General features: G+C 38.6%; 9 protein-coding genes across 26 annotated transcripts; 4 read left to right on the top strand and 5 right to left on the bottom strand.

The window, feature by feature from the left end:
- Positions 1-604: 604 nt before the first annotated feature.
- Positions 605-3774, bottom strand: LOC103860736 (zinc finger CCCH domain-containing protein 46). Of its 5 annotated transcripts, none has more exons than XM_018658088.2 (9): positions 3558-3774; positions 3105-3133; positions 2092-2994; positions 1827-2012; positions 1673-1740; positions 1340-1601; positions 1074-1262; positions 932-996; positions 605-847 (listed from the first exon to the last, which is right to left on the bottom strand). In XM_018658088.2, exons 2-8 carry the CDS (start codon positions 3122-3124, stop codon positions 936-938), a joined length of 1689 nt encoding a protein of 562 aa, XP_018513604.1. In that variant the 5' UTR covers positions 3125-3133; positions 3558-3774; the 3' UTR covers positions 605-847; positions 932-935. The 5 variants fall into 5 exon arrangements, with proteins under 5 accessions (XP_018513604.1, XP_009136644.1, XP_033144763.1 ...); XM_009138396.3 differs by having other exon boundaries at positions 1074-1235; positions 3558-3773; XM_033288872.1 differs by having other exon boundaries at positions 3563-3714.
- A 2649-nt stretch (positions 3775-6423) lies between these two features.
- Positions 6424-10565, top strand: LOC103860738 (F-box/WD-40 repeat-containing protein At3g52030). 4 transcript variants are annotated; one of them, XR_004456840.1, is made up of 11 exons: positions 6505-6845; positions 6918-6972; positions 7047-7145; positions 7522-7625; positions 7797-7886; positions 7964-8106; positions 8182-8266; positions 8349-9019; positions 9107-9442; positions 9529-9734; positions 10274-10565. XR_004456840.1 is itself a non-coding variant. In XM_009138400.3 (8 exons), the coding sequence occupies exons 1-8, from the start codon at positions 6505-6507 to the stop codon at positions 8713-8715; spliced, it is 1284 nt and encodes a 427-aa protein (XP_009136648.1). In that variant the 5' UTR covers positions 6424-6504; the 3' UTR covers positions 8716-8897. The 4 variants fall into 4 exon arrangements, 1 of the variants encoding a protein (XP_009136648.1); XR_004456839.1 differs by having other exon boundaries at positions 9107-9734; XR_004456838.1 differs by lacking the exon at positions 10274-10565 and having other exon boundaries at positions 8349-8773; positions 8814-9019; positions 9107-9577.
- Positions 8500-9394, bottom strand: LOC103860737. Of its 2 annotated transcripts, XR_004456845.1 has the most exons (4): positions 9247-9394; positions 9123-9175; positions 8818-9027; positions 8500-8777 (listed from the first exon to the last, which is right to left on the bottom strand). XR_004456845.1 is itself a non-coding variant. In XM_009138399.3 (3 exons), the coding sequence occupies exons 1-3, from the start codon at positions 9335-9337 to the stop codon at positions 8896-8898; spliced, it is 276 nt and encodes a 91-aa protein (XP_009136647.1). In that variant the 5' UTR covers positions 9338-9394; the 3' UTR covers positions 8500-8895. The 2 variants fall into 2 exon arrangements, 1 of the variants encoding a protein (XP_009136647.1); XM_009138399.3 differs by having other exon boundaries at positions 8500-9027.
- LOC103860739 (peptidyl-prolyl cis-trans isomerase FKBP42) lies at positions 10507-12947 on the bottom strand. 5 transcript variants are annotated; one of them, XM_033288896.1, is made up of 8 exons: positions 12880-12915; positions 12435-12503; positions 12107-12286; positions 11783-11872; positions 11501-11685; positions 11283-11405; positions 11040-11192; positions 10507-10962 (listed from the first exon to the last, which is right to left on the bottom strand). In XM_033288896.1, the coding sequence occupies exons 2-8, from the start codon at positions 12472-12474 to the stop codon at positions 10627-10629; spliced, it is 1107 nt and encodes a 368-aa protein (XP_033144787.1). In that variant the 5' UTR covers positions 12475-12503; positions 12880-12915; the 3' UTR covers positions 10507-10626. The 5 variants fall into 5 exon arrangements, with proteins under 5 accessions (XP_033144787.1, XP_018513389.1, XP_033144786.1 ...); XM_018657873.2 differs by having other exon boundaries at positions 12796-12887; XM_009138402.3 differs by having other exon boundaries at positions 10512-10962; positions 12756-12947.
- Positions 12948-13039: 92 nt separating this feature from the next.
- LOC103860741 (cation/H(+) antiporter 28) lies at positions 13040-17244 on the top strand. Of its 2 annotated transcripts, XM_009138404.3 has the most exons (4): positions 13040-14145; positions 14221-15225; positions 15431-16039; positions 16498-17244. In XM_009138404.3, exons 1-4 carry the CDS (start codon positions 13975-13977, stop codon positions 17119-17121), a joined length of 2409 nt encoding a protein of 802 aa, XP_009136652.2. In that variant the 5' UTR covers positions 13040-13974; the 3' UTR covers positions 17122-17244. The 2 variants fall into 2 exon arrangements, with proteins under 2 accessions (XP_009136652.2, XP_018513470.2); XM_018657954.2 differs by having other exon boundaries at positions 13041-15225.
- LOC103860740 (DNA-directed RNA polymerases II, IV and V subunit 11) lies at positions 17226-18439 on the bottom strand. The gene is made up of 4 exons (XM_009138403.3): positions 18285-18439; positions 18089-18168; positions 17644-17739; positions 17226-17443 (listed from the first exon to the last, which is right to left on the bottom strand). Exons 1-4 carry the CDS (start codon positions 18331-18333, stop codon positions 17438-17440), a joined length of 231 nt encoding a protein of 76 aa, XP_009136651.1. The 5' UTR covers positions 18334-18439; the 3' UTR covers positions 17226-17437.
- A 206-nt stretch (positions 18440-18645) lies between these two features.
- LOC103860742 lies at positions 18646-22960 on the top strand. 2 transcript variants are annotated; one of them, XM_033288869.1, is made up of 13 exons: positions 18646-18756; positions 18847-19147; positions 19343-19517; positions 19603-19652; positions 19719-19811; positions 19898-19986; positions 20078-20156; positions 20287-20369; positions 20484-20562; positions 20700-21066; positions 21165-21612; positions 21696-22023; positions 22059-22960. In XM_033288869.1, exons 1-12 carry the CDS (start codon positions 18725-18727, stop codon positions 21841-21843), a joined length of 1944 nt encoding a protein of 647 aa, XP_033144760.1. In that variant the 5' UTR covers positions 18646-18724; the 3' UTR covers positions 21844-22023; positions 22059-22960. The 2 variants fall into 2 exon arrangements, with proteins under 2 accessions (XP_033144760.1, XP_009136653.1); XM_009138405.2 differs by having other exon boundaries at positions 21696-22013; positions 22056-22960.
- LOC103860744 lies at positions 22345-23573 on the top strand. 4 transcript variants are annotated; one of them, XM_009138407.3, is made up of 2 exons: positions 22505-22810; positions 23153-23573. In XM_009138407.3, exon 1 carries the CDS (start codon positions 22587-22589, stop codon positions 22797-22799), a length of 213 nt encoding a protein of 70 aa, XP_009136655.1. In that variant the 5' UTR covers positions 22505-22586; the 3' UTR covers positions 22800-22810; positions 23153-23573. The 4 variants fall into 4 exon arrangements, with proteins under 4 accessions (XP_033144833.1, XP_009136655.1, XP_033144834.1 ...); XM_033288943.1 differs by having other exon boundaries at positions 23182-23573; XM_009138408.3 differs by having other exon boundaries at positions 23234-23573.
- Positions 22824-24481, bottom strand: LOC103860745. Its single transcript, XM_033288924.1, has one exon. The coding sequence runs from the start codon at positions 24464-24466 to the stop codon at positions 24011-24013; it is 456 nt and encodes a 151-aa protein (XP_033144815.1). The 5' UTR covers positions 24467-24481; the 3' UTR covers positions 22824-24010.
- Between the last annotated feature and the right edge of the window lie 256 nt (positions 24482-24737).

The raw sequence follows: 24737 nt of genomic DNA on the forward strand, positions 1-24737 counted from the left end.
AGAATATGGCCTTCACATTCATTTAATCATAGATGATGTATGATGAACTGGAGAGTCTTTTTTGTTTATCAAAGAAGTGGAGAGTCTTATTTCCAAATTTCACATAATAGAAGCGTCATACTGTTGTTAGTTTATGGCACTCTGTCTCTCTCTCTCTCTCTCTCTCTCTCTCTCTCTCTCTCTCTCTCTCTCTCTCTCTCTCGCGTGCCCCACCTAACGCCACTGTCCGTGTCTTTGCCAAAATCATAAATGATACACAAAATATCACACATTTCATTTAATTTGAATACCTATCATAAATTTAGTCTTTGCATGTGCAATATGTCCATAACATTCTGCTTCTTTTTTTTATTTAAATCACGGTAATAACCATGGATGTTAGCACCTACTCCTTTTAGACTTTCCACCTCAATAAAGTTACATTTAATAACATTGACACAAAACCTACCTCATACAACCAAATCTTAAGATTATAGTTGAAGAAAATATAACCAAAACTGAATATCTTGGTCTTTTTCAAGTTGGGAGAGTGATTAGAGTGAGAGGGTAGCAACTCACACTTTTCAAACACAAATTGTAATCTCTTTCTTTTGTAAATCTTTAGAGAGACTACACTAGTTCTTGTTTTATATATTTATATCATATCATATTACATCATCTTGTGTGGTCCATCACGTTACACATTAAAGCTGGAGAAATGGTACAACAATCTTTTCTCTCTTCTCTATCTCTTACATCAAATTATACAGCTTCATTTTTTACATCTCTGCATCTTTTGGTTGCTATGAGTCTCAATATTATTAGTTTCTTTAACTTCCTCTGTTTTCTTACTTACTCACCTCTCTTCCTGCAACAACAACAAAGACAAATAAAATTTTAACATAATAAGATTGTTGTTTAGTGTGCTCACCAGCCATTACTCTACTCCTACCTGCTTATATCCCAACACGGCAGGTCGGTCCACCCCTACCGGATAACATCTCAACTTGCAGCAACCTATTGTTTCATTAAAGCAATGTTAGATTACCATTTACTTGATAGCAGAAACATAAACCGTAGTTGAATCTTGAAACCTAGGCATTTGGCAGCTGAAAGAATTGGAGGAGTCAGAGAGTGTAGAAGGAGTAGAGTTATCGTCATTATCAGAAGAAGGTGACCACAAATCTGATCCGTTGTTGTCTGCAGACAGAAGTAAGGGCGACGCAAATGGACTATCAGGCAAGCTATCCTCCAGCCTGTTACCACCATCCCACAAAAAAAAACTTGCTATTCAAATTCAACCTTAAAGCTCCAAACACACAATAACAATACCTTGGTCATGATTCATGAGTACACATACCTCTCTGGTAGGTTCATTGTGTCATCATCAGATCCTTCTTTTGAACTTCCTTTCACAGGCAATGGACGTGGAGATGCAAGTGTTTGGCTAAAAGGATTTGGGGAATGAATGTGTGGAGTAGTAGGGGAATTGAGTTGGAAATGCTTCTTGACGTCAAGAAGCTGCAGATTCATTAGCCTTCTACTCTGAAGCTCAAGAATCTCTTCTTCAAACTTGCTTCTCCACAAAGCATCTTGTCCCTTGTTGTAAAACCCTCTCCCTCCTTGCACCACAAGCAAATCACTACTACGCACAAGCAAAAGGTTAAGACAGAGAGATTTAGTGTTTGCTTACCTATAGCATCCCTGGGGCTAGAAGCAAGACCCGTTGGGGACAGCTCCCGCTCTGGTGTTTGGTTAGTTCTACAAGAAATTATTCAAGGAACAATCAGACCCGAAAGTATGATAGTTACTACTACAACTACTACTACTAGTACTAGTTTAAATACCTGTATTTGTCAGGGACTTTGCCTTTCTCCTTGTAAGGCTTAACAAGAACCCTTGAGTCACACACAAAGTGAGGGTTCCCTTTAGCAAGAATGCTCTTGACAGTCTCAGGGTACACAAATGTCACAAACCCAAACATCCTCTTCTGCTGATATGGTATCCTCACATCTTGAACTGGTCCAAAAGTACTATTACCCAACAATAACAACAACTTAAAGTCACATAAGAAACAATTACATGTTAACTGATTGTGTTTGCAGCCATTACCTGAAATAATTAGACACATCTTCCTCCCTGAACATACTGTCGGCAGGGAATGTCAGATAGATCTGTCTGGAAGCTGGAGACGACATAGCAGAGAGATCAATCCTCTCAGACCTCCATCTTCCAAGATTCTGTAACTCATCTCCCATCATGAAAGAAGAGCGAGTGATGAAGTGGTGAGCAAGTCTTGGAGGTACAGAGTTAGACCTAAGAAGCTCGAATCTCCTTGGAGAGCTAACCATCTCGGCTCCTTCATCACCGTGGATGAATCTGCAGCTACTTCCGTTTTTGCAGAAGCCTCTAGCGAAGTAAGAACATGGTACACCTCCAAACCCTAAATCAGAATCACCAAACCCTAAACCGTCCAACACGCATCCACCACTTCGGGCATGCACAGAGTCCAAAAGGTTCTTCGCTCTTGAGTTCACATCGTCTATACACTCGAACTCGTTGGCCAAAGATCTTCCTCCGTTAGCGTAGAAGGGCAGAGAAGCAGGGTTGAGAGAAGAGCCACGACGGTTGTTGTTGTTGTTGTTCTTAGGGCTAATTAACTCCTCTTGACTCCTCCAATGAGTCCTTGTCATGAGACCTAACTCTTTCTTGGTTTTTACTATTACAGAGTGAACAAGAGTCTCTGGACCGAAAGCTAGCCTTATCATCTCTTTCTCGCCGTGGTCTTGGAGAAGGAGGAGACCCATGATCTTTGATGCGTTTTCTGGGTCTAAAGCTTGGATCCTAGAGAGCACAATCCTAGTTGCTTCGTACCCATCCATGTCTTTCTCTCTCTCTCTTGAATTAGAGTAGAGAGAAGGAGTGATGGTTTTGTAGAGAGAGAGAGTGTTTGGTGTCTTGTTGTGTACAGAGTAGTTGTTGTCGTTAAGAGGTCTCTCTGTTCCTTGTGTTGGACTTTAGTTCCAAGGACAAGTTAATTAATCTTTTTTTTAACTACAAACTTTTTTTTGAGCAATAACTACAATTTCTTTTTTTTTTTGGACAAAAAAAAGAAAGAAGAATACCTTTCAGTATAAACATGCATCTCTGTTTCCTGTGAGACAACCAGTAACGATGAATTAATCAAAGTTAAAAAAGTTGAAACAAAAGGGAAAGGTAAAAAAACTGTCTATGATAAAAGAAGAAAAGAAGTTTTTTATTGTATGCAAAAGTAAACGTTATGTATGCAAATGTAAACGTTTATTAGTTTCGAACATTCGATGAGTGAAGTAAAAAGTACTTTGATAAAAAAAAAAGTGACGTTAAAGGATTACCAAAAAAAAAAAGAAGTAAATTTTAAATGCCTGAAAAAGTCAAGTTGATCGACATTATTAATTAGTGCCAAGAGTGAAACTTCTGCCAGTGACTGACGCTTACTGCTCCTTTGGGGAATAGATGAAGAAAGATGTTTCATCATGTAAAGATTTTATCATCAGAAAAAAGTTTAAGTCAGAGAGAGAGAGAGAAGGTGTACGTACTTTACTAGTTGCTTGTGTATGTTGTTGAGAGAGAGTAGATCTGAGTTATGAGGAAGTTTCTTCTGGATATGGGATCTCTATGTTGTGTGTGTGTGTGGTCGGAGAAGATGAGAGAGAGAAAGATTGTAAACTGTTTTAAAAGATGGTTTGCATATAGTCCTTGCACGTGTTCTCTGACACAAGACACAACCCATTTTTCATTTGGACTTTGTGGACTTCCAAACGCCCTACGTTGGGACGTGTTATTCAAGCGCCGGTAATTGATATGCAGACCAGCTGTATCGCTGGGTAAGTTTTCTTTTTCTTTTTTTCGTCACTGATCCCTCTAAATATCTAAAATTACATTTATATGTATGTATATATTATATATGTATATGTAATTACGAAGTTGCAAGCAAAAGATGAGATGGAGACACCGCAGAAGATTAGGGCACCTCAATAGTTTGATATACAACACAACAGTTTGATATACAAACCACTGATGTAATTTATAAATAGTTATTGCATATTATTCAGAGAAATTTTTTAGAATAGTTTTTTTTTAAAAAAAATTTATCACAAAAATAATTCTCTATAAAAAAAAAACCAAAATAAGTTTTATTAAAGAGTAAAACTATATTTTTACCCTAAGGTTAACTAATTTACACTAGAGTTTAGAGTTTAGAGTTAAGAAGTGAAGTTTTAGGGATAGAGTTTCAAATTTTAAAAAATAAAAAATAAATATTAAAAAATTTAAAATAAAAAGGGTTATTTTGGTTTTTTTTTTCGAATGTTATTTTTGTGACAAAAACTTAAAAATGACTATTTGAGAGAATTGTCATATTATTTAACATTGAAGGATTTTAATTATTTACTCTTAAAAATCATTCATGTCTCATTAAATAAATAAAAACCAAAAATTGTTATTTTTTCCTTATAACCATATAAACACAACTTATCTTTTAGAGCTTCCAGTATATGTTTAAATAGTTGTCAAAAACCAAAAAAACACAAACATATAAGATGTAGCCATTAATTTTCAAATCTTTCATCTCTCTTTTTCTTCTAAAACCTTCTCCCATCTCAAAAGATCCAAAGATATTGAATGAGAAGAGCCCAAGTAAGAGAACATATACAAGCAACTAGTATTTTTTCCTTTCCTATGGCTAGAACAATCTCATTCTGATAAATGTTTCGATGCGATGTCGAAAATAGAAAATCTGATGAAATGTGGACTGGTACAACATACTCCAGTATACAAAAACACCACGTTGACTAGTGAACCCCAGAAAAGCATCACAGTAGCGGTGTATGATCCATGCAGTGAATACTACTTGTTGGCTTATCTGAACAGTGAAACGGTTCAGAAAGCGATACATGTCAAGCCCACGAATCTACCGTACGTGTGGCATCCTTGCAACCATACCATAACAAATTCTTGGAGCCAAGATGATATAGACCTCATATTGGTTCCTCTTCTGATCTCCTCCACAAGATACTGAGTCAGGGCGTTCGAATCATTGTGTACAGTGGAGACTTGGACTTGGTGGTCCAGGTGACGGGGACATGATCAAGAATATGAATCTAACGGTTGAAAAGTCATGGCGTCAGTGGTTTTCTGGAGGAGAAGTGGGAGGGTTCATAGAGGAATACAAAGGGAATTTTACGTTTGCAACTGTGAGAGCAGCATGCCATAGTGTGGCTATCGACCAGCCTGTACGTGCTTTTACTATCTTTACTAGCTTTATTCGAAACACTCCTCTTCCTAGTACCCTCTGATTTCTAATTAACATGTACCACCTCTGATTTCTAACTTGTACCGACCTATATGTTTTGGTCTCGCTTACATTTCATTACTTTCATGTTGATCCAGTGGTGGAATGAACTCAAATTAATCTTTCATTAATGTGTATAATATTAAACATGTATAGTACTTTAAAAATAACAAATAATGCTATTAATTTTAGTTAAATCTTCTTCTGTTGTTAGAGACAAACTTGTCGATCATAAAATAATTAGAGAAAAAGACCAAAATAGCACTAAATCAAGTTTTTATTCCCAAACTAGCACTTAAGGCCAAAAGTCACAAAAATAGCACTCAAGAAGTGGGGTTTAGGGTTTAGAATTTAGGGTTTAGGGTTTAGAGTTTAGGTTTTAGGGTTTAGAGTTAAGAAGTGAGGTTTTGGGAATAAGATTTCAAATTTTGAAAAATAAAAAAATTTAAATTTTTCAAAAGATAAAATGCTATTTTGGTCATTTTAGTTTTTGAGTGCTATTTTTGTGATATAAACTTAGAAATGTGCTATTTTGGAGATTTGCCCAAATAATTAAGTTCGAGCGCAAAACATGAAAAAACATTTAAAATTTTCTTAAACAAAATAATTTTAATAATACTTGTACATATTTATTTTAAGCTCTATTTTAATAAATGATGAAACTTAACAAACCAATAAATACTTTTTTAAAAACATATCAAATATTCTGCAACAAATTTATTGTCAAATTTTCTTAACAAATAGCCTATGAAATTCAAAAATCAGGTGCAATTTTCTTTCAAGATTACATATTCATGAAAGCTTCCAACTTAAAAACACATTGCAACTTTTCTTTAATAGAAAAGACAGTGTGTGATCATCATATTAACTTAAAAACAAATAAACAACACAATTTAATTAATTTAGTCAAATATTATTTTTTGTCAAAAAAAAACTAATCCCTTTATTTTATTACATTAAAAATTTTACAAGATTTTGAATGATATATATTTGTCACATTCAATTTTTGTTCCTCTCAGAAATATTATCCATCTTCTCTTGTTCTGTTTTGATTATGCTTTTGGATCCTTAACTAAATTAATTTTTAATAGCAAATAAATTCAAAAAATTGAATCATTAGGTAAACCCCAGGAGAGACTCTGGCTCACACCGAAAGGTCTCTCTCCTCCCCTCGCAAAAAAAGAAGAAGAGAAATGGGGATAACAGAGACCGCCGGCGAATCCTCGGCGAGAAAGACGCGACGAAGAGCACCAACGTCGTTCGAATCTCTAGACACAGACATACTATGCATCATCTTCTCCTTTCTCGATTTATTCGATCTCGTTCACTGTACCGTCGTCTGTAACTCCTGGTATGCTGTTATCAAGAAGCTGAAGCTGCTACAGTCCTCATGCCGGAGGATGCACCAGGTCGGCTCCACGTCGCTGGAGCAGCCACGCGAGATAGACGTGGAGGATTTCGCGATGAAGCATCACAAGATGGCGTTGCTAAGAGGTCGAATCGAGATTGAGCGGTGGGAAGCTCACTCACACCGGTGAGGCAATGTTCACAATTCGTTTTTTTTTTTTTTTGGCATAGCTCTAAATGTTGATTGATGTATGATCAGATTCTCTCAGTGTCGAATGAAGAAGGGATTGCTTTTAACTGGTGTAGGTGATAAGGTGTGTGTTGTTTGTGTTTATCGTGTTGTTATTAGATGATAATATTGGCTAAGGTGATGTGATTGCTTTATCAGGTTATGCGTCTCTGGTCGTTGAATAGTTATAAATGCATGGAGGAATACTCACTTCCTGATGCTGCTTCCTTGGTTGACTTCGATTTTGACGAGAGTAAGGTAAAACCTCCTCAAGTACATTCATGTGTAAAACTTACTGGTTATGGATGTTTTAAGCTACATTCAACGAAAACTGTTCATCAGTTGAAGAGCTAAATAAGGAATTAATGATCAATGGTGCTACATAAACCTCAGCTGAGTCACTGATTTGAATTATTGAAAGCGCCATTATAGTAGTGTTATCTGTTTTCATGTTGATGTTTGTCTCGCTAGATCTCTAGAATTAGTCACTTTTGTAAGTGAATGTTTACAGTGGAAATACGTTTTGCTTTTGGCTTACATTATGTTATTGTCTATATAAGTTGGAAACTGGAAACACAAACTATATCGAGCAGTAGCATATAATGCCTAACTTTTAAAATTTTTTGTTTTTGAGATTGTTGGATTGGTTGGTACTCGGATTAGCATATGGAGGAGAAATGGACAAAGAAGCATCTTTCCGTCTCGTGAAGGCACCATTCCTAAGGGACTTTGTATGCGGTATGTCCAAAAGATACTCTTGGAATATTTAGTTCTGTAGAACGGAACCTTCCTGTTTCAGTGATATACCTGACAATGATTGCTATGATACTTCGACTCTGATACCATTTTGCCTGTAGATTGGCTTCTCTATCTATGCTAATGAAGATTTTTGTTTTCTTTATCAATCAGTTACATTGACCCAGAAGCTGTAGTTGGATGCGAGGATGGAACAGCTCGTGTATTTGATATGTACAGTAAGACATGTTCTCAGATCATTAGGTACGATATGCCTACTGTGTTGTCGTTATGAGAATTCTTTGCAATTTCATATGAGACTCTAAACTATCTGATGACAGGACTCACGGTGGGCCAATAACGTGCTTATCTTTGAGCGACAATCAACTGTTTCTTAGCGGGTCTTCACTCGGAAGAGTAACAGTATCAGACCCTTTACTAGATCAACCAGTGGCTATGCTTAAATCCACGATAACTGCAGGAGGTAAACTCAAAACTCCATTACAGATTACATGTCCAGTGAGAATGCCTAAAAGCAATCCCCTCTGATTCTTCACAGGTATACAGACCATCTGTTTTAACCAAGGCTCCAATCTCGCCTTCTCTGGAACAACCGCTGGATACGTTTCATGCTGGGACCTCAGGTATGTCAATTAAAAACCGCTGGGTTTGTGTTACAAAAACACTATCTTGAGATGCATTGTAGTAACAAAGCTTTTACCACAGGAAAATGAGACAGGTGTGGGAAAATCGAGTGAGTCCTAATGTGGTGTACTCAATACAACAGTTAAAGAACGATACATCGGTTATGGTTGCTGGTGGAATAGACGGTGTGCTGCGAGTGGTTGATCAGAAGAGTGGCAGAGTTCTGTCAAGCTGTATAATGGACGACAAAGTTTCAACAGTTCTGAGAAGGCAGAGCCAAGTCGTGGTTGAGAAAAGGAGAGGAAAAAGAGTATCTCAAGATGTCGAGATCGATAAAATCGAAAGGAAAACTCGGCCTCAGATCAGCTGCATAGCAATGGGAATGAAGAAGGTAGTAACAGCTCACAGTGGTAAATTCATAAGCGTATGGAAATTCAATCATTCATGAAAGTCATAATAGTTGCTATTGAAAGTCATAAGCGTATGGATTCAAGCTGTGTATTTGTGACAGAACTGGAAACAAATCGCATTACTCTGTGTATTTGAGACAAAACTGGAAACCATAGCAATATATAAATGATTCAGAGACGCAAAATCGATTGATAGTAGTGAGAATTCCAAAAAGTTTTTAACACTTGGTAGACTTCTTGGATGTGTCAGCTTGAGACTCAGCTTTGAGGATATTAAGTTGACCACCTTCTTTGCAAGCAGCGTTGGCAGCTTTCACTTCATTGCAATGGTTTATGAACTTGGTAAGCTCCTGCTCCAGTTAACAAAATCAATATAGACAATTTTACTTAAAACTAAAATGATACAAGCTTTTGATCAAATCAACACAGGAACATAGAAACATACCCGGTCGGTGTCTAACTCTTTCGTTGTCTTGGACGGTTTCATATATCTCTTCCCTGGAAGTAGAGGAAGAAGATAAGAAACAGAGATCGTGAGGGATGTGCCAAAAAAAAAGAAGTGAATATACCTTTGTGATTTTGAACGGATTTGCCATGGCGATTAAGAGCAACGGTCTTCTTTTTCTGTTGCCCCTTGAACTGATTGCTCCTCTGCGTCATCTTCTTTGATCTTCGTCTCTAGAGTTTCCACTCTCTGTACTCTCTAGGGTTGTGTTGTAATAGAAGAGAGCAACTCTCAAGCGGGACTATATAATGGCTATTAAGGTCCATATATATATAGACTCATTATAGAACCCTCTCCTCATTTTTGGAAGGTTCCTTGACAGTCCTTGTCTTGGCTTTGCTCTCAGGATTCTTCGTCTAGTCTTTTTTCAAGCTCTCAACAAGAACTTCTTTTGATTGTGATTGTGTCTCCGCTGAGGTTAAATGCTTCTTGGCCTCATGACGTCGCATCTGTCTCATCACTCCCGTTTGTTATGGAGAAAGAATCGAAAATCTATGCAATAGGAGAAACTACTCTCTCATCATCTCTCCTTCTCTTGCACGTACCACCAAGGTAATGATGCTTTGCTTACTTATATATGCTATTTCAGTTCTAAAGTCTCAGAGTTATTATACTGGAGTTGATAACTAGCGCTGCTTCTTCAAAGTGATGCTTATTGATGGGACATCCATTATGTACAGGGCTTACTATATGCTCCTAGGTATTATAATGCTACTTATGTGTTACACAGTTCCTGGGGTCTCACTTGCTGACATTTGATTTGATTTGGGCAAATTGCAGCAAGGTTTAATCATGGCTCACGCTGATGGAACCACCGACTGGGTTTTAACTATATTTTCAGTTCTTTCTCTTGTAACTCTAGACTGCTCTTACATATTCTCCTTAAGTTTGTTTCACAGAAAAAAGCTTCTTGTAGCGTTTTAGGATTGGCTGTTCAAGTAATCATGGTTTGCTTGGAATTGTGTGTTTTCTCAGCTTTAAATGTCTCTTTCCTGCTTTGTGTTCTCACTTGCAGATCAATGATGTTCCATTATCCATTTCTTTATCTCTGTGATTTTTACATATTGTAGTTTTATTTTTTTCACATTCAGCTGATCCAGTCATCAGAAAAACTTCAAAGTTGTGGGAGAGCCTTGAAGCGAAGTCTAGATGAAATCCAGAGAACTGTTTCAAGGATGATGTCAGAGGCTGACAAGATTGGGAAGAAGGAAGAAAGAAGACATGAAAAATCTGATGCTTATGAGTCTCTGCTTACTTCGCCTGGACCATGTCACCCTCCCCAATCCCTCATGGTAGTTTAGCTCACCATATTAGCTTCTTAAACCACAGTTCTCAACTATGTTTTGTAAATTCTCCCTTAATAAGATTAACAAGTTCCATGTCTCTCGAAGTCATTACAACATAAGAAAATAAAAAGAGTTGATCTTCTTTGCCTTTCATTACATTAATCTGCTTTAACCCTGTTACGTCCCAAGATTCTGCTGAAAAGGGACACCAACCACTGCCATAGCATTATCAACCAGTTACGGCTCTTTCCCTTGCCACCACTTTCATCTCTCCCTCCTCCAAATATTCCTTTGTACATCTCTTTTTGCTTTTGGTACACAGCTTTCTCTTGCTCTGCAATGCCTCGCAGCTCTCTTCTAATCGCATTGTCATCAGGTGCATACTTTTGAGCTTTTCGAAAATCTTCACGAGCTGAATCCATCTGTCCTAGCTCTGCCTTGGCCTTCCCTCTTCTGAACAAGGCCTTTGGGTTTTTCTCTTCTTCTGTCAACACCTGATAAGTTTCACAGCTTCATTAGATTTTGAGAAGAAAAAAAATAGTAATAACCGCTTACAATAATGAATGCTTACAATGTTGCAGTGACCAATTGCTTCATCGTAACGTTTAAGTTTGATCAAGCAAGCTGCCATGTTTAAGTGGCATGGGTTCTTAACTGCCAAAGCCATATCCTGGTACTTCCCATATAGCTGAAACATGAAGTCGTCCCCCATGTATGCAATGGCCTAAGACAGCAAAAACCATAACTTTTATAAGAGTTAAGGGGACCAAAGAGCTCTATTAAGACTCGCTCAGTAGAGAGGAAGATCTATAACCATTTCATATTGCTGCATGGCCTCCTCCAGTTTATCGTCCTTAAACAGATTATTCCCATCCATTTTCCTTCTGTCTGCTGCACCAATCCTTTCCTCCACAGTCATATCACTGCGAGCCTTTCCCTGTACAATCCATCCCTCTTAAGTCAGCTCAAAACAAAGAGCTTGGGATAACACTTGGTTTTTGAGTTGTCAGGGTAAGGAAATAAGAAACTTGCCTCTTTAGTTTCATCAAAGCCAATAACTTCAACCTCATACAACAAGTCAGCCATAGGAGGAACATTGGGAAAAGAAAAGTTTCCATCTTTCCCGTATCCAAGTTCCCAGCCAATATGCAAGAGCGCACGTTCACCAGACTTCATGCTAGCAACACCCATGGCCAAACCAGTCATTTCTTTTTTTTCTGTTTCACAGACAACATCACCACTCCTTAAGTGCACAATCTCGTTTAACAAAATGTATATTAACATTAAAGCAAACATTAATGGAGAGACACATACCTTTTCCTAGAACCAGTTCAATAGGTTGCTGCTCTTGCCATGTATCCTCAAATTTATGCTGCGTGTGTTTGGTCCATGCCCTATAATGCACTATGAGCCCGTATGAAATTTGGTCAGAAATTTGATTTAACTGTTCCTTACACCCAAACGAAACTATTCACCAAATTTTAAACAAACCCCTTTTACAAGTTATAGCACAACAATTCCAATTCCATATCAAGGAAAAAAATGTTGAGACTCAGTCAAGAGAGTCCACCACAGAAGAAATATAAAGGGAAGTTAGAGAAGATGATCATCAACAGAGAGCTAAGTGGGGGTACTTACAGAAGCATGTGGAGTATTTGGATGGTTTGGAGCCATGACCTTCTTTAATGATCTGCTTACTGACTTTCTCATCCAGCACTTCCACTGGGCTATCAACTTTGGGAGGAACACTACCGTCTTGAGAAGGAGGCTCACCATGACCAAAGGCACTACCTTCAGTAACTATTTCGTTCTCTTGTTCTGAAACCAAATGATGCAGCAGGAAAAAAAAATACTAGTCAATCAATTCTTTAACAAATAAACAAAAAAAAAAGTAAGATCACAAACAATATAAAGCAGTCCACTTTATATTCAGAGAATGAATGAATGAACAGGCAGCAGTTTATACCATGAGATTGACTTTGCTGCTCCAGAGGAGATTCATCCATTTGTTTCCAATCTATTCAACTTCGAAGAGCTGAATGAGTAAGGGTCTAGTGTTAAAATGATTGGCAAAGTCAATAAGAACACAAACAACTTTTTTAAGTGTTGAATTTGATTATACAAGAAGAAGACTTTGTAACTAAAGCTACTAAAACGATGTATGTTTAACTAGAGACAGAACAATTCATTACAGTAGTTTGGATTATATATGAAATGGTGATTTGACTATGGACAAATACGGACAGTTGAAAGAAAAAAACAATAAAAGCTTATTTTTAACAGCAACCATGGGAGGGAGAACAAGAAGTTTTAGCATCGAACATAACGGAACAGAGTAAGGTGGAGAAGTGTGATTCGTCTTCCAAGTCACTCACGAAGACGACTCGACCGATAGAGAGGGAGAGATCTGCCGGGGAGTGGAAGAGACGGATGGCTTTTTTTTTCCAATTTTTGGTTAAATAAAATGACAATAAAGACCTTCAAGTTTTCACTTTAGCCAAAACGAACCTTCCAGAAATAAAACTGAGTTCTACTAGTCTTTGAGCTCTAGGGAAATTAAAACTGTTGAACAAAAAAAAAAAAAAAAGGGAAATTTAAAACAAACAAAAATCTTTTGGAAAAACTTTGTAAAGACAAAAGTATCTTACAAAATTATTATTAGACACTTCATATTCTAGTCTCTCAATTAAAATGCGTGTATATACATATTTTTTATAAAAATTATAATCACACTCCGAAATTTTCAAAATTTTAGTCTTTATTTTTGAAAAATATTGATTTTTGTTATATAAATTCTTTTTGTCATATGGATTTCTGGAAGGCTCATTTTTAGAATATAAATTTTTACCTATATTACAAGTTACATATAGTCAATTATTTGATTGATTTTTTTTGAGAATAATTGATTGAAATTTTTAACCTACTCGTATCATGCTATTACAAGTTGTGAGAATAATTGTATCATACTACTATTATACATACTATTACCTACTCGTATCATACTATTACAATTTTTTACCTACTCGTATCATACTATTACAATTTATGAGAAAAAGTTTTTAATAGTATGAGTAGGCTTGTATCATACTATTACAAATTATGAGAATAATTGATTGAAATTTTTTAGCTACTCATCAACAAGGATCTAGAGTCTAGACAGATATGTGCGACCATATTATAACTGAATGTCAAAGTATTTTTTGACCTTTGCCTGAACTTTTTCTGGTTTGTTTCATCAACCTGTGGATGTTTAAAATGTTGAATGGTGAATAATGGAGGAGAGAAGGAACGTAAATGAAGGGATCAACAAGCACATCCGCCAATTTCTGAGTAAAAAACAATCACACCCTCTCATTTCCCAAACCTCTACACCAAGTCGTAACTAAAAATCAAAACAAGAAAAAACAACAACAAATTGAAAAACATTTCTCCCTCCCCAAGAAACAAATAACCCCAACACAATACTATACGAACGAGTAAGAATTAACCACAGATAGATAGAGAGGATGAATACAACTACAACAAAAAACGTATGTGGAGACAAATGGTACCTTAACCTAGACAAGCCTGAAGAGGCTTTGAAGGTTCTTGGCTTCATCGCTATCTTCGTCATCAGAACTCTCCTCCATCATGCCATGAAGCCTTTAGGCCAACCTTACCTCACCACCGATTTTGCCGTACGTCTCAATCTCTTCCCCTTCTCTCTTTTGGATGATATTCCAAAACCAATCCTAACTTGTTATGTGCCTCAGATAGGGTTGATTCTAGGCAACCTTCCCAAGTTTCGAGAAGCATTCTCGGGTCCTTACTCGACCACCCTCAACAACATTATCGAATTCGGAATGATCTGCCATATGTTCGTGATGGGCCTAGAGATGAACCCAAGCGCCCTCCTCAGACCACCAACCAAAGACGCATTCATGGCGTACACAAGCATGCTCACAACCTTTGCCATCGCCTTTGCCACAACGCCTTTCCTCCACTACACCAAAACCGCTCCCTTCGTTTTCTCCTTAGCTCTCTCCCTCATGGCCTCGAGCACCGGCTCGCCTATCCTCACCCGCGTCATCTCCAATCTCAAAATCAGAAAATCTGATCTCGGCAAGCTCGCATCAGCCGCGGGCGTCCACACCGACATGATCTCGACCTTGTTCTACTGCTTCGGATTCATTTTTTTCCCTACGGAGAGACCTCTCCCTCGTCCTCTCCACAGATTCTTCAGAGCCTTACTCATGTTCTGCCTCTTCCTCGCTCAAGTCACTTTCACTTCCATTGTTTCCCCAATCTTTCTCAACTGGGTCAACAACGAGAACCCAGAGGGTAAACCACTCAAAGGCTCTCACCTCGTTATGTCCTTAGCGTTTGTCGTCTTGATATGTAGCTTCCCTACTTGGCCACCTGAGTCAATGTACAACCCGATCCTCAGCGCCTTCACGGCTGGTCTCTTCCTTCCGAACCAAGGAAGGATGTCCAAATGGATCATCAACAAAATCAATTACTTGCTCAGCACGGTGTTCTACCCTATCTTCTTCTTTTGGGTTGGATTCATTATCCACATGAGAAACTTTGACATTGGAGATAAATTGGCTTGGGCGAGATTCTTTTCTCTTCTTGGTACTGTCATAGCCGGAAAAGTCGTCGGAACAGTGTTGTGCGGTGTACTACTCGGATACCATGTCCGAGAAACCGCATCGCTTGGACTGCTTCTTACCACTAAAGGCCACTTTCATGTCTACTTGGCCGCTTTAGCCATTCGGGTATATATACATCAACCTTTCTCCTATCTACTCAACTTATCATTACAACAAAAATGTTTTACCACCAACGAACTATTGGTCTAGTAGTAAAAAAGTGTCTAGTAGCACTCCGCCACACGGATTCAACTCTCGTTGGGAGAGACTATTTATATTGTTTGTCTTTCTGACAAAGAGATGAAACCACTTTTTTTTTGTCTAAATGCAGACAAACAGGGTGAAAAACACGACCGGTGCAATGATGATCTTCGTCATTGTCCTAACAGTGGTCTACTCTCCGTTTGTTGTCATGGACATAATCAAAAGAGCAAGAAAGCGAGTCCCCGTACACATCATGGCGCTACAATGGCTAGATCCAACAACCGAGCTTCGTGTCTTGATGGGTCTACACGGTCCCCACAACATCGGCTCAACGCTCAACCTTATGGAGATCTGCCATGGAGGACGTGAGCCGGGGTCTATATACTACGCTACTGATATGGTGGAGCTGACTGATGAGATCGCCGCCACGCTGAAAAAGGACGGCAGATCGGGTCAGAATAATGATGATTCAGTGACGGTAACAGATAGGACGGTGACGGAGATGCGTGAGAGTATAACCGCTGCTGTCAATGGGTACGGTGAGCTCCGAAGTGGGCAAGGTGTCACAGTGCGTAGGATGCTGGCATTGTCAACGTTTATGACCATGGCACATGATATTTGTGGTTTGGCTGATGAACTTATGGTTTCTATTATAATTCTACCGTTTCATAAACGTAGAAGTCCTGATGGCACTCTTGACTCTGGCCATACCGGGTTCCGTCATGTGAACCGCAAGGTAATCGTTTTATGTTTCCTATCTATAGGCCTGCGGTTATTACCCGAACCCAACCTGCCAAAGTTCACCAGCTAAAATAAAAATTTCGGTTTTTGGTTTGGTAATCGGTTTGTTTGGTTTTCTACAAGAATTTATCAAACAGTACCTATCTTAACTGAAATTCCAATCCAAACTAACCAAAATCCAAACCGTAATAACAGAAATTAACTCAATATTTTTTAGAAATTTATTTTATTCAAACCAAACATTTAACCGACGGCAAAACCAAAAATTTTGGTAAATTTTCTGAAACTGAACTAACCAAGAACCGAAAACTTTTTGATTCACTTCAATGAGATTTCGACCGACCGAACTAACCGAATTCCGAACTAACCAAACAAACCAACACGAACTAACCAAACCGGCAGACCTACCTATTTAGTCACTGGAGATTTAGATAATGCCATTGTGTGTTGCAGATTCTGAAGAACGCACCGTGCTCAATAGGAATCCTTGTAGATAGGTCGTTCGGGCAAACAGAAGAGGCATGGAGACCAGGAGCGTCCATGGACATTGCTATAATATTCATAGGTGGTAGAGACGACAGAGAGGCACTAGCCTTTGCTGCACAAGTGGCTCGACACCCAGCTGTGAAGCTAAGCGTGATACGTTTCCTGGAAGACAAGAGCTCTCAGAACGCGCAGAAGCGCAGCAGCATACTGAACAGAGCGAGCGTGGTGGAGCAAGAGGAGGAGATGAAGCTTGACGACGAGTGTTTCGCTGAGTTCTACGAAAGATATATAGCCGGTGGAGGAAGAGTGTCTTACATGGAGAAGCATCTGACGAACTCTTCAGAGACTTTCACAGCGCTAAAATCACTGGATGGAGAGTATGGGCTGGTGATTGTTGGGAGAGGAGGAGGAAGGGCGAGTAGCGGGTTAACCACTGGGTTAAATGATTGGCAGCAATGTCCAGAGCTTGGTCCCATAGGCGATGTTCTTTCCGGATCAGATTTCTCACACAACACATCGATGTTGATTATTCAGCAGCAGCGTACACGTGGTCAGCTAGAAGGGCTTCATGATGATTTCACCATCCTGTAAATATCTGTTCAAATGCATTTACATTGTAGCTTGACCGTCACAACTCTTAAAGAGACTCTGTACAATAGTTCAAAGATTAAGTGGTTTTCATAGATAAAATGGTAAAAAAAAAAGAAGAGGCAATACTAAGCATAGCCTTGTTAGCAGTCTGAAATGGTGTACAAAACATAGAGTTAAAACAAATTACATGAAGATTTGTTTCTGATTTATACAAACATGTTTAGGAAAAAAAGTCCACAAGACCATTATAAGTCTTGTGGTTGGTGCTTAGAGAAGTCTGAGTTACTTAGTACTGCTGATCCGAAAACTTGGTCATCTATGCCTGAAAAAATACACAGAAGGGTAAAACATAAGACCTGGTAGCATTTGATATTCCATAATCCATCTCACTAATTAAGAACAAATTGATTATAAACACACACAGATAACCTTATCTAGAGCTAATCCTTTCACTACCAAATGGGTTTCATTTTATACAGTAAAATCCGATTTAGGACTCTAGAAAAAGAGAGTCATTGTTACCTCAAACTGGTTCTTGAGAAAGTTAAGCTCCTTGTCCAGGTCATTGATGGCCTGATTGTATGCTTGCATCGGGGAAGACTGGTTTGTAGTGCGAACCTGAAAACAGAGCCAATTCATAGACAAAATCAAAGATATTTCTACAAGTCAAAAAACAAGACAATAGAAGTCAACACAACGAGCTTACAAAACAAACTGTTTTTAAAACTCCTCAACAAAAGAAGTGAAGTGTATACAACACAGACAAGGCCATATATGGGCACTGCTCTATGATAACATTAGCCTTGACCTCCCAAATTTTTTGAAAGCGTTTTACATAGGCATAACTCTCAAATCATAATTTTTTTTAATGGAAATTCTTAAAAAAAATGGTTATAACCCCCAAAATCTCTCAGATAGGAGGACCTTAAACAGAGATGATAGTAATGTTCCTTCGAATTAAACATACCCTGACTATGATTTTGTACATGAGAGGATGAGGAAGTTGGCATCCAGAAACACACAACATTTTCGTCACGCTGAAGTTACCTACAATATTCAGAAAACAAAGCTGAGGGAGACCAGACAAGAACAAAAGTGTATATAGAAACCTATTTCAAGTAAGAGATGAAGAAGATTATAGAGTAAGCTTTCGAGTTCAATACTTTTTGGTGCCTTCAGGGACGACGAATCTCTCGCATCTTTCGGGTGCATCCATACGCTGATCGGAGATTTTTCGCTTGTCCTCGCCGCAGAGACGCTCTTTAGCTTCCTCTGACGAGTGAAGTGAACCTTTGAAAAATACGTTTTTGTTTATGTGCGAAAACAAAGAAAAAATAAATCAGAATTTGGCGCTATGAACAGCTTATATCCACGCGTTCGTTAGTTATTGGTTATTACACTGATTGTTTATTACAGTGCCTGCCCACGCGTCTCGTTATCATTGGTTCTTAGACTTAGGCACGGATCGGGCTAATAACAATATATTTCCGTTTAGGACCTTAGAATATAAGTTATTTACAAAAAGTTCGCGAGACCAAAAACAAAATTCATTATTAACAGCAAAAAAAAAAAAAGGTCAGATCCCTAAAAATCGAACCCGACCATGGTCTTTCATGTAGCTTGTCCAATCACTTGGTAATGTTTTGTCTCCTCTCTTCTTTCGCTTTTTGGCGCCTCTTCGTTGTTTTACTAATTACGAATTGTTCCTTTGTCGTTTCTCCCTAGCCGGAAAATTTGTGACTGCTTGTTGGGGTTTCCTCGGAATCTTCATGTCAAAGAAGTCAAGGATGTGTTCCTCAACGACATCCACTCTCTCCAAAACTTCTTGCCAGACCCCTGGGATGCTGGTGGTGTTTTCAAGGACGGTACCGTTCAGATCCACGTGCCTAGAGATGTTGTTGCGGTTGGGGAGGACTCGGAGGTGAAGGTTGAGGCATCGACGCAAGGCAAACGCAATGTGGTGCTGCTGAAGAAGAAGAAGGTAGCTGAGGATTCTACTGCGAATCCTGACTCTGACAACTTAATGGTTCGATTCTACTTGTCTTAGAACTTAATTGAGTGTGATGAATAATAACTTGAGAGAGTGATTTAGTTCGTTTAGATAGGCTAGACTTGCTAGTTAATGATGAAGTGTAACGGTTTATGATGTCGTTTGTGTACCGTGCGTGTTTTGTTGTTGTCCTCGAGCATTTGTTTCATTGTTATGTCTTTATCTATGCAGGTTCCTGTCACGGAGATCAATGGAGAAGACCATGACCATCACGGTGCAAGTATTACGTGTCACATGTGCTATATGTTTGAAGTTGGGAAGAGTGAGAGAGCAAAGATGCTTTCTTGCAAATGCTGTGGGAAGAAGTATCATAGAAGCTGTTTGAAGACTTGGACTCAACATAGAGGTATCTTTTCATGGGAATCTGATGCTTAATGATTCTTATGCCTAGAAGATTCTTATAGCGGTTGGTTTTTTTTTTTTGCTTGCAGATTTATTTAATTGGAGCTCTTGGGCTTGCCCCTCTTGCCGAACCTGTGAGGTTAGTTTGGACATTTTTTTAATTTTCATCATGAAAGTACATTCTCTTGATTATGTTTTTCGTCAGGGATGTGGAACTTCAGGGGATCCAAAGAAGTTGATGTTCTGCAAAAGATGTGACGATGCTTATCATTGTGATTGCCAACAACCTCGACACAAGGTATAGTATTCGTTTGCTTCTTCTATACAAGGTTTCTCATCTTTTCTTCTGCAAAATTGATTTATTCTCTTCCCTGGATATTACAGACTGTTGCTTCTGGACCATATCTGTGTCATAAACACACCAAATGTTACAGCTGTGGGTCTAAAGTCCCTGGGAATGGCCAGAGCTTACGGTATTCAACTCTTTTGCTTTGTGATGTGTCATTTTTGATTGATTCATTACAAGTGCATTTGACATCTTAACGTTCCTTTTAAACTTTGCAGGTGGTTTTTGGGCCATACTTGCTGTGATGCTTGTGGAAGACTGTTTGTTAAGGGAAACTATTGTCCTGTATGTTTGAAGGTATGCTCTTGCACTCTCTCTCTCTGTTGTTGTGTTCTGTTCTCGGCTTTCCTGATTCATGTTTGGTTATGTTTGGCCACTTTATTTTATTTTATTTTACGACCAACTTGTTTTTGTTTTCGTCACGTAGGTTTACAGGGACTCGGAAGCAACACCAATGGTGTGTTGTGACTTCTGCCAGCGCTGGGTTCATTGCACCTGTGATGGAATCAGGTTCATATCATTAAATCTATTTCATATAACCAATTGCACTTCTGTGTCGTCCTGAAAGAATGTTTCCCAAGTCTGTAATCCAAACAACATTAACTTTGAAAACAAATGTTGCAGCGATGAGAGATATATGCAGTTTCAAGTGGATGGGCATCTTCAATACAAATGTTCTACTTGTCGTGGAGAAAGCTACCAGGTGTGTGTTTCATGTGTAGTCAGTCTTTTATAAATTTGTTTGTTGTATTATTGTCTCTCCAGTGCTTGTAGATTGCTGTGAAAGAGAATTTAGTGATCCCATTTTGTCTCTCTGATTTGTGTTTGTGATATACGTAGATCAAGGATCTTGAGGATGCTGCACAGGAAATCTGGAAGCGAAAAGATAACGATGAAAAAGAGCTGATTGCTAGCCTGAGAGCTAGTGCACTAAGGAAAACTGGTGGTGCCCCTCTTATCAATCAGCCTGGTTCTGTCCAAAGAAAAGTTGCTGAAAAAGTTGTGGTCAGTGGTGAAGAAGAGAAGCCATTGAGAGTTGTCAGGATAAAAAGCAGAAGGCATCAGGATTCAGATAATGAGAAACACTCTTCAGAGCCGAACCCTGTGAAGGCAAAGAAACTGGTGATAAGAAGTATAGGCCCTCGAAAGGCAGAAGTTACAAACCCGATGAGCTGCGATGTATCAAAGCATGCCTCCAAATCCAACGGTATGTTTATGTTTAAATGATATGAGAAGAATACATTCTACATTCTACGATATACTTTGACACAGACAAGATAATTTAAAAAGCTTTGGTAATTTCAGGAAAGCATGGGGAATTAGAATCAGAAGAAACGACTTCAGAGCAACAACGGAGCTTGTTAGGAAAGTGTAACGAAGAAAAGAGAGTGTCTCAAGATGAGGTGGACACTTGTAAGGTTAGAGGAGATATAAATGGTGGACAACAAGGGGAGTTGCAGAGAGATTCAAGACCATTGCTGAAACTGAAAATAAAGAAGCATAATCCGGAGAGCCAAGAACAACGAGAAGCACCAAGGATTGTCTACGAGAGAAGTAAGTCTAGGAAAGGGCATAGGTCTAAGAGAAAGAGAGGATCACCTCCAACAGCTGAAAAATCAGGGTTCAACGAAGATGAAGATGTGTCACTTTCACGTGAAGAGAGTTTGTTGGATGCTAGTTGGATTCTGAAGAAATTGGGTGAGGATGCAAAAGGCAAAAAAGTTCAAATACACGATGACTCAGATGATTCATGGTATGTATATAAGGTTTTCATACTCTGTAGAATGATGTTTCATCTATTCTAAGTTTCTAACAGTTTGAGTGGATAATAAACAGGGAGAAAGGAGTGGTGAGTGAAGTAGCAGGAGATGGAGGGGCATCGAAGTTAACGGTGACGCTTGAGAATGGAGAAGTAAAGACAGTGGAGCTAGGAAAGCAAGGGGTTAGATTCATTCCTCAGGAGCAAAAGAGGACGAGGACGTGAGGAAGCTTTATCCACATTTGGAACAACATTCAACTTCTTTAGATTATGTTTGTAGAAAAAAAAACATTTTGAAACGAGATTAGCTCCCTTTTTCTTTTACTTATTAGGCTAAACGTGACTAGACTAGCTTCTTATTTGCATCTGTGATAAAATACACAGTGAAAGAAATGGTTGGTATTTAGAAAGCCTCAGTTCAAAAAAAAAAAGAAATGGTTGGTATAAGATTTTTCAAAAGATTTACATGTTAAGAGAGAGACATACGTTAAGGTAACCATTCCAAAAAGCTATCAGTCTATCTCGTTGGAACTCTTATTGGGCCTATCATTTATGCCATTGGGCTTGAATTTGTACAACTAAGCTAGTGGAATACAAAAGTGAACCCAACACAAAGATGTATTCGGACATTGCCACACGAAAAGTAACAGACATGATACAAGAAAGACGACACAGACAGTTTTTCCGAAAGGACATATACGGTAATAAATATTCGAATAAATTATTAATTTTATGTGTCGGTCCAACATTAACTACAGTGTAACGGTAGCTGCTAGAACAGGCAGACATCATATGATTGCATACAATAAAAGTTAAAACTGAGAGGATAACTCGTGACGAAAGCAATCTTCTTATCTCTTCTCTAACCAAATCTATCTTTACGTTATTTCATTTCCTGTTAGATACTCTCTCTCTACAAGGCCAATACAAAAAAAGAAAATTGCGATCTGCGTTAACCTGAAAAAAGGATGTTGCAGCTGTTTTTCACGATAGCGTTCTCGGCGGCGCCGTTAACGTTGTACATACCGCCGATAAGATGTTTGACGATGTTCGTGGAGACGATGGAGGAGATGGGAATGGAAGGTAGGGTTTATAGCAGGAGAGTCTTCCCTCGCGCCAGAATTGCTTGGTCTCGTCTTCTTGATTGCTTCTTCTCCTCTTCTTCTACTCGCCGTGCTTAATTTAATTGCTTGTATGTCTCTTTCTCTGTATATATTCTCATGTTTACTTCCTTGATCACGATTTGGGATAATTCAAGATGATGATGATGAGGATAGAGAGACTTAAAGAGTTCTTTGTTCTTGATTTTTTTTAATAATTAGAGATGGATTTGTTGAGTGTCTCTCTCTCTCTCTTTTTTTAAAACAAATTTATTGTAATTGAGATTCAAATTTTCTCATGAATTACGTGTTGAGAAGCTGAACAAGATCATCATCATCTTGATCAATATAGAAAGAGTTAAGTTTAGTTGGCTATTGTGCAAGGCTTCAAGAACCAGAGAACATCCCAGCCTCTCTGTTTGTTTGTGTTGCAGTATTTAATTTGAACGGACCTTTCTACTAGTCTTTTTGATAAAGAACTTTAAGGGTCTCGTGTATGTGGTGGCTGTTTCTAGTATGAGGAGAAAGGAAGAAGAATATGAGATTATTACATACCGTAGAGTTTGGTCTTCAAGGGCTTCAAAGAAGCTGTCCGGTTGTCTGAGAAGAAGCATTGGTGGGGTTTGTTCTTATTTGCTGCAACCACTGCTCCTGTCCTTTTGTTCTTTACATTCTCCAGTTTTAAAGAGTTGTAGGAATGTTCCTCCGCATCATCCACTCTCCTCAAAAATCCCAAGATTAGTACAACTCATCAAAGCTTATGCTGCCAAATCATAGGCTTTATTGTACTTGCAACATATTTGTATTTATATATATAGAGAGAGTTTATAAAGAAAGCAATGGCTTTATTTCCTTTTTTCAATTCCAAGTCATGATTTATTCCACCCACTTGATGATTCTCCTTCACTTGAGGCTTCTCAGTTACCCTTGTTGTGGTCAAATCTCTTCAACTCATAACAGAACTCTGACATATGGCCTAGTATGTCTCTCCCTGGGAAGTAGATCTCTAGCTGGTTGTGTGCTCTTTTAGTCTATGGTGCTTCTTTATTCATAACCAAGGACGGCGAATGAGGTTTAGATTTTACTATGGATTAGCGGTACGATTGTCTTCTTGACCGAAGTTGATTTAAGGGATAAGAGTGTAAGCAGGGAATCTTTTATTAAAAATGACTTGGAGTTTTCAGTTTGATTATCATTATCTTTATTAATGTTTTTCAAGTCTGAGACATAATACACTAATCAGCGAAAGGTAAATGAAAAGAAAAAGATGATAAGTCGGTCCTAGAGGACTTCTAGTTAATGACATCACATGGAGGGAAATTAGCAAAGCATCTCTGAGGAAGCTGGAGAGCCATGGAGCGGTCAATGCCTGAGAGTGGAGGTCCATTGGCAAGGAGGCAAAGACAAGGACGACCAAGTGTGACAACCGCCGAGCAACACGACTCGGTTGGTGGGATTGGGCTGAAAGGAGCAACTGCTGCTCTACACGGTATCAGCTGAACCAGAGCCGAGAAGAATGTTCTGCTGCACATTCCCACTTCTTCCACTGGCAACATCGGTGGAGGTGGTTGCTGGTCCTCTTGCTGTGCTATGACTATGGTAAGAACGGTTATAGTCATGAGCAGTGCCATTGCTAACCCAACTCTCATGGGTCTCATCATCATGTAAACAGTAATAGTGATAGGATGATGCATGATGCATGATGCACTGAGATGATGCTTCTTTATACTATGAAGAAGTGGTGTCATGTCATGCCGTTACACACCTCTCTCCTACCTCACAACCAAATAGCCTCACGGTTACTCCGTGTGTCTCCCACTCTTTAGAGCTTTGATCCTCGATTTAGCTTTACAACATCCATATACCAAGCTGATGACAGCTTTAGGCAAGTATTAGTGATTAAGCGGATTTATTTTATTTTTATTTTTACATTTATATAAGATATTTTGTTTTTAGGTGTGATTATAAAACTATTTTGATGAATCAAATATACAAAACAAAATTACTCAAATTTGTATA

Source organism: Brassica rapa, chromosome A03, assembly GCF_000309985.2.
Source record: "Brassica rapa cultivar Chiifu-401-42 chromosome A03, CAAS_Brap_v3.01, whole genome shotgun sequence".
Taxonomy (NCBI): domain Eukaryota; kingdom Viridiplantae; phylum Streptophyta; class Magnoliopsida; order Brassicales; family Brassicaceae; genus Brassica; species Brassica rapa.

What these genes read in the sequence shown, in the direction of transcription:
- LOC103860736 (XM_018658088.2), bottom strand. Translation starts at nt 3,124, where the DNA reads ATGCATGTTTATACTGAAAG. An exon ending in ATGCATGTTTATACTGAAAG is followed by an intron (nt 2,995 to 3,104) that starts GTATTCTTCTTT and finishes TTGGAACTAAAG; the next exon opens with TCCAACACAAGGAACAGAGA. An exon ending in TAGCCCCAGGGATGCTATAG is followed by an intron (nt 1,602 to 1,672) that starts GTAAGCAAACAC and finishes TTGTGGTGCAAG; the next exon opens with GAGGGAGAGGGTTTTACAAC.
- LOC103860738 (XM_009138400.3), top strand. Translation starts at nt 6,505, where the DNA reads ATGGGGATAACAGAGACCGCCGGCGAATCCTCGGCGAGAAAGACGCGA. An exon ending in TCGATTTTGACGAGAGTAAG is followed by an intron (nt 7,146 to 7,521) that starts GTAAAACCTCCT and finishes TTTGTTTTTGAG; the next exon opens with ATTGTTGGATTGGTTGGTAC. An exon ending in CCTAAGGGACTTTGTATGCG is followed by an intron (nt 7,626 to 7,796) that starts GTATGTCCAAAA and finishes TTTATCAATCAG; the next exon opens with TTACATTGACCCAGAAGCTG.
- LOC103860737 (XM_009138399.3), bottom strand. Translation starts at nt 9,337, where the DNA reads ATGACGCAGAGGAGCAATCAGTTCAAGGGGCAACAGAAAAAGAAGACC. An exon ending in ATCCGTTCAAAATCACAAAG is followed by an intron (nt 9,176 to 9,246) that starts GTATATTCACTT and finishes CTCTACTTCCAG; the next exon opens with GGAAGAGATATATGAAACCG. An exon ending in AAGAGTTAGACACCGACCGG is followed by an intron (nt 9,028 to 9,122) that starts GTATGTTTCTAT and finishes TAACTGGAGCAG; the next exon opens with GAGCTTACCAAGTTCATAAA.
- LOC103860739 (XM_033288896.1), bottom strand. Translation starts at nt 12,474, where the DNA reads ATGGATGAATCTCCTCTGGAGCAGCAAAGTCAATCTCATG. An exon ending in GCAGCAAAGTCAATCTCATG is followed by an intron (nt 12,287 to 12,434) that starts GTATAAACTGCT and finishes ATTTGGTTTCAG; the next exon opens with AACAAGAGAACGAAATAGTT. An exon ending in GCTTTGATGAAACTAAAGAG is followed by an intron (nt 11,406 to 11,500) that starts GCAAGTTTCTTA and finishes TGGATTGTACAG; the next exon opens with GGAAAGGCTCGCAGTGATAT.
- LOC103860741 (XM_018657954.2), top strand. Translation starts at nt 13,975, where the DNA reads ATGAATACAACTACAACAAAAAACGTATGTGGAGACAAATGGTACCTT. An exon ending in TGGCCGCTTTAGCCATTCGG is followed by an intron (nt 15,226 to 15,430) that starts GTATATATACAT and finishes GTCTAAATGCAG; the next exon opens with ACAAACAGGGTGAAAAACAC. An exon ending in TCCGTCATGTGAACCGCAAG is followed by an intron (nt 16,040 to 16,497) that starts GTAATCGTTTTA and finishes TGTGTGTTGCAG; the next exon opens with ATTCTGAAGAACGCACCGTG.
- LOC103860740 (XM_009138403.3), bottom strand. Translation starts at nt 18,333, where the DNA reads ATGCACCCGAAAGATGCGAGAGATTCGTCGTCCCTGAAGGCACCAAAA. An exon ending in GTCCCTGAAGGCACCAAAAA is followed by an intron (nt 18,169 to 18,284) that starts GTATTGAACTCG and finishes TGAATATTGTAG; the next exon opens with GTAACTTCAGCGTGACGAAA. An exon ending in TGTACAAAATCATAGTCAGG is followed by an intron (nt 17,740 to 18,088) that starts GTATGTTTAATT and finishes CTCTGTTTTCAG; the next exon opens with GTTCGCACTACAAACCAGTC.
- LOC103860742 (XM_033288869.1), top strand. Translation starts at nt 18,725, where the DNA reads ATGGTCTTTCATGTAGCTTGTCCAATCACTTG. An exon ending in ATTGTCCTGTATGTTTGAAG is followed by an intron (nt 20,157 to 20,286) that starts GTATGCTCTTGC and finishes TTCGTCACGTAG; the next exon opens with GTTTACAGGGACTCGGAAGC. An exon ending in GTCGTGGAGAAAGCTACCAG is followed by an intron (nt 20,563 to 20,699) that starts GTGTGTGTTTCA and finishes TGATATACGTAG; the next exon opens with ATCAAGGATCTTGAGGATGC.
- LOC103860744 (XM_033288942.1), top strand. Translation starts at nt 22,587, where the DNA reads ATGTTGCAGCTGTTTTTCACGATAGCGTTCTCGGCGGCGCCGTTAACG.
- LOC103860745 (XM_033288924.1), bottom strand. Translation starts at nt 24,466, where the DNA reads ATGACACCACTTCTTCATAGTATAAAGAAGCATCATCTCAGTGCATCA.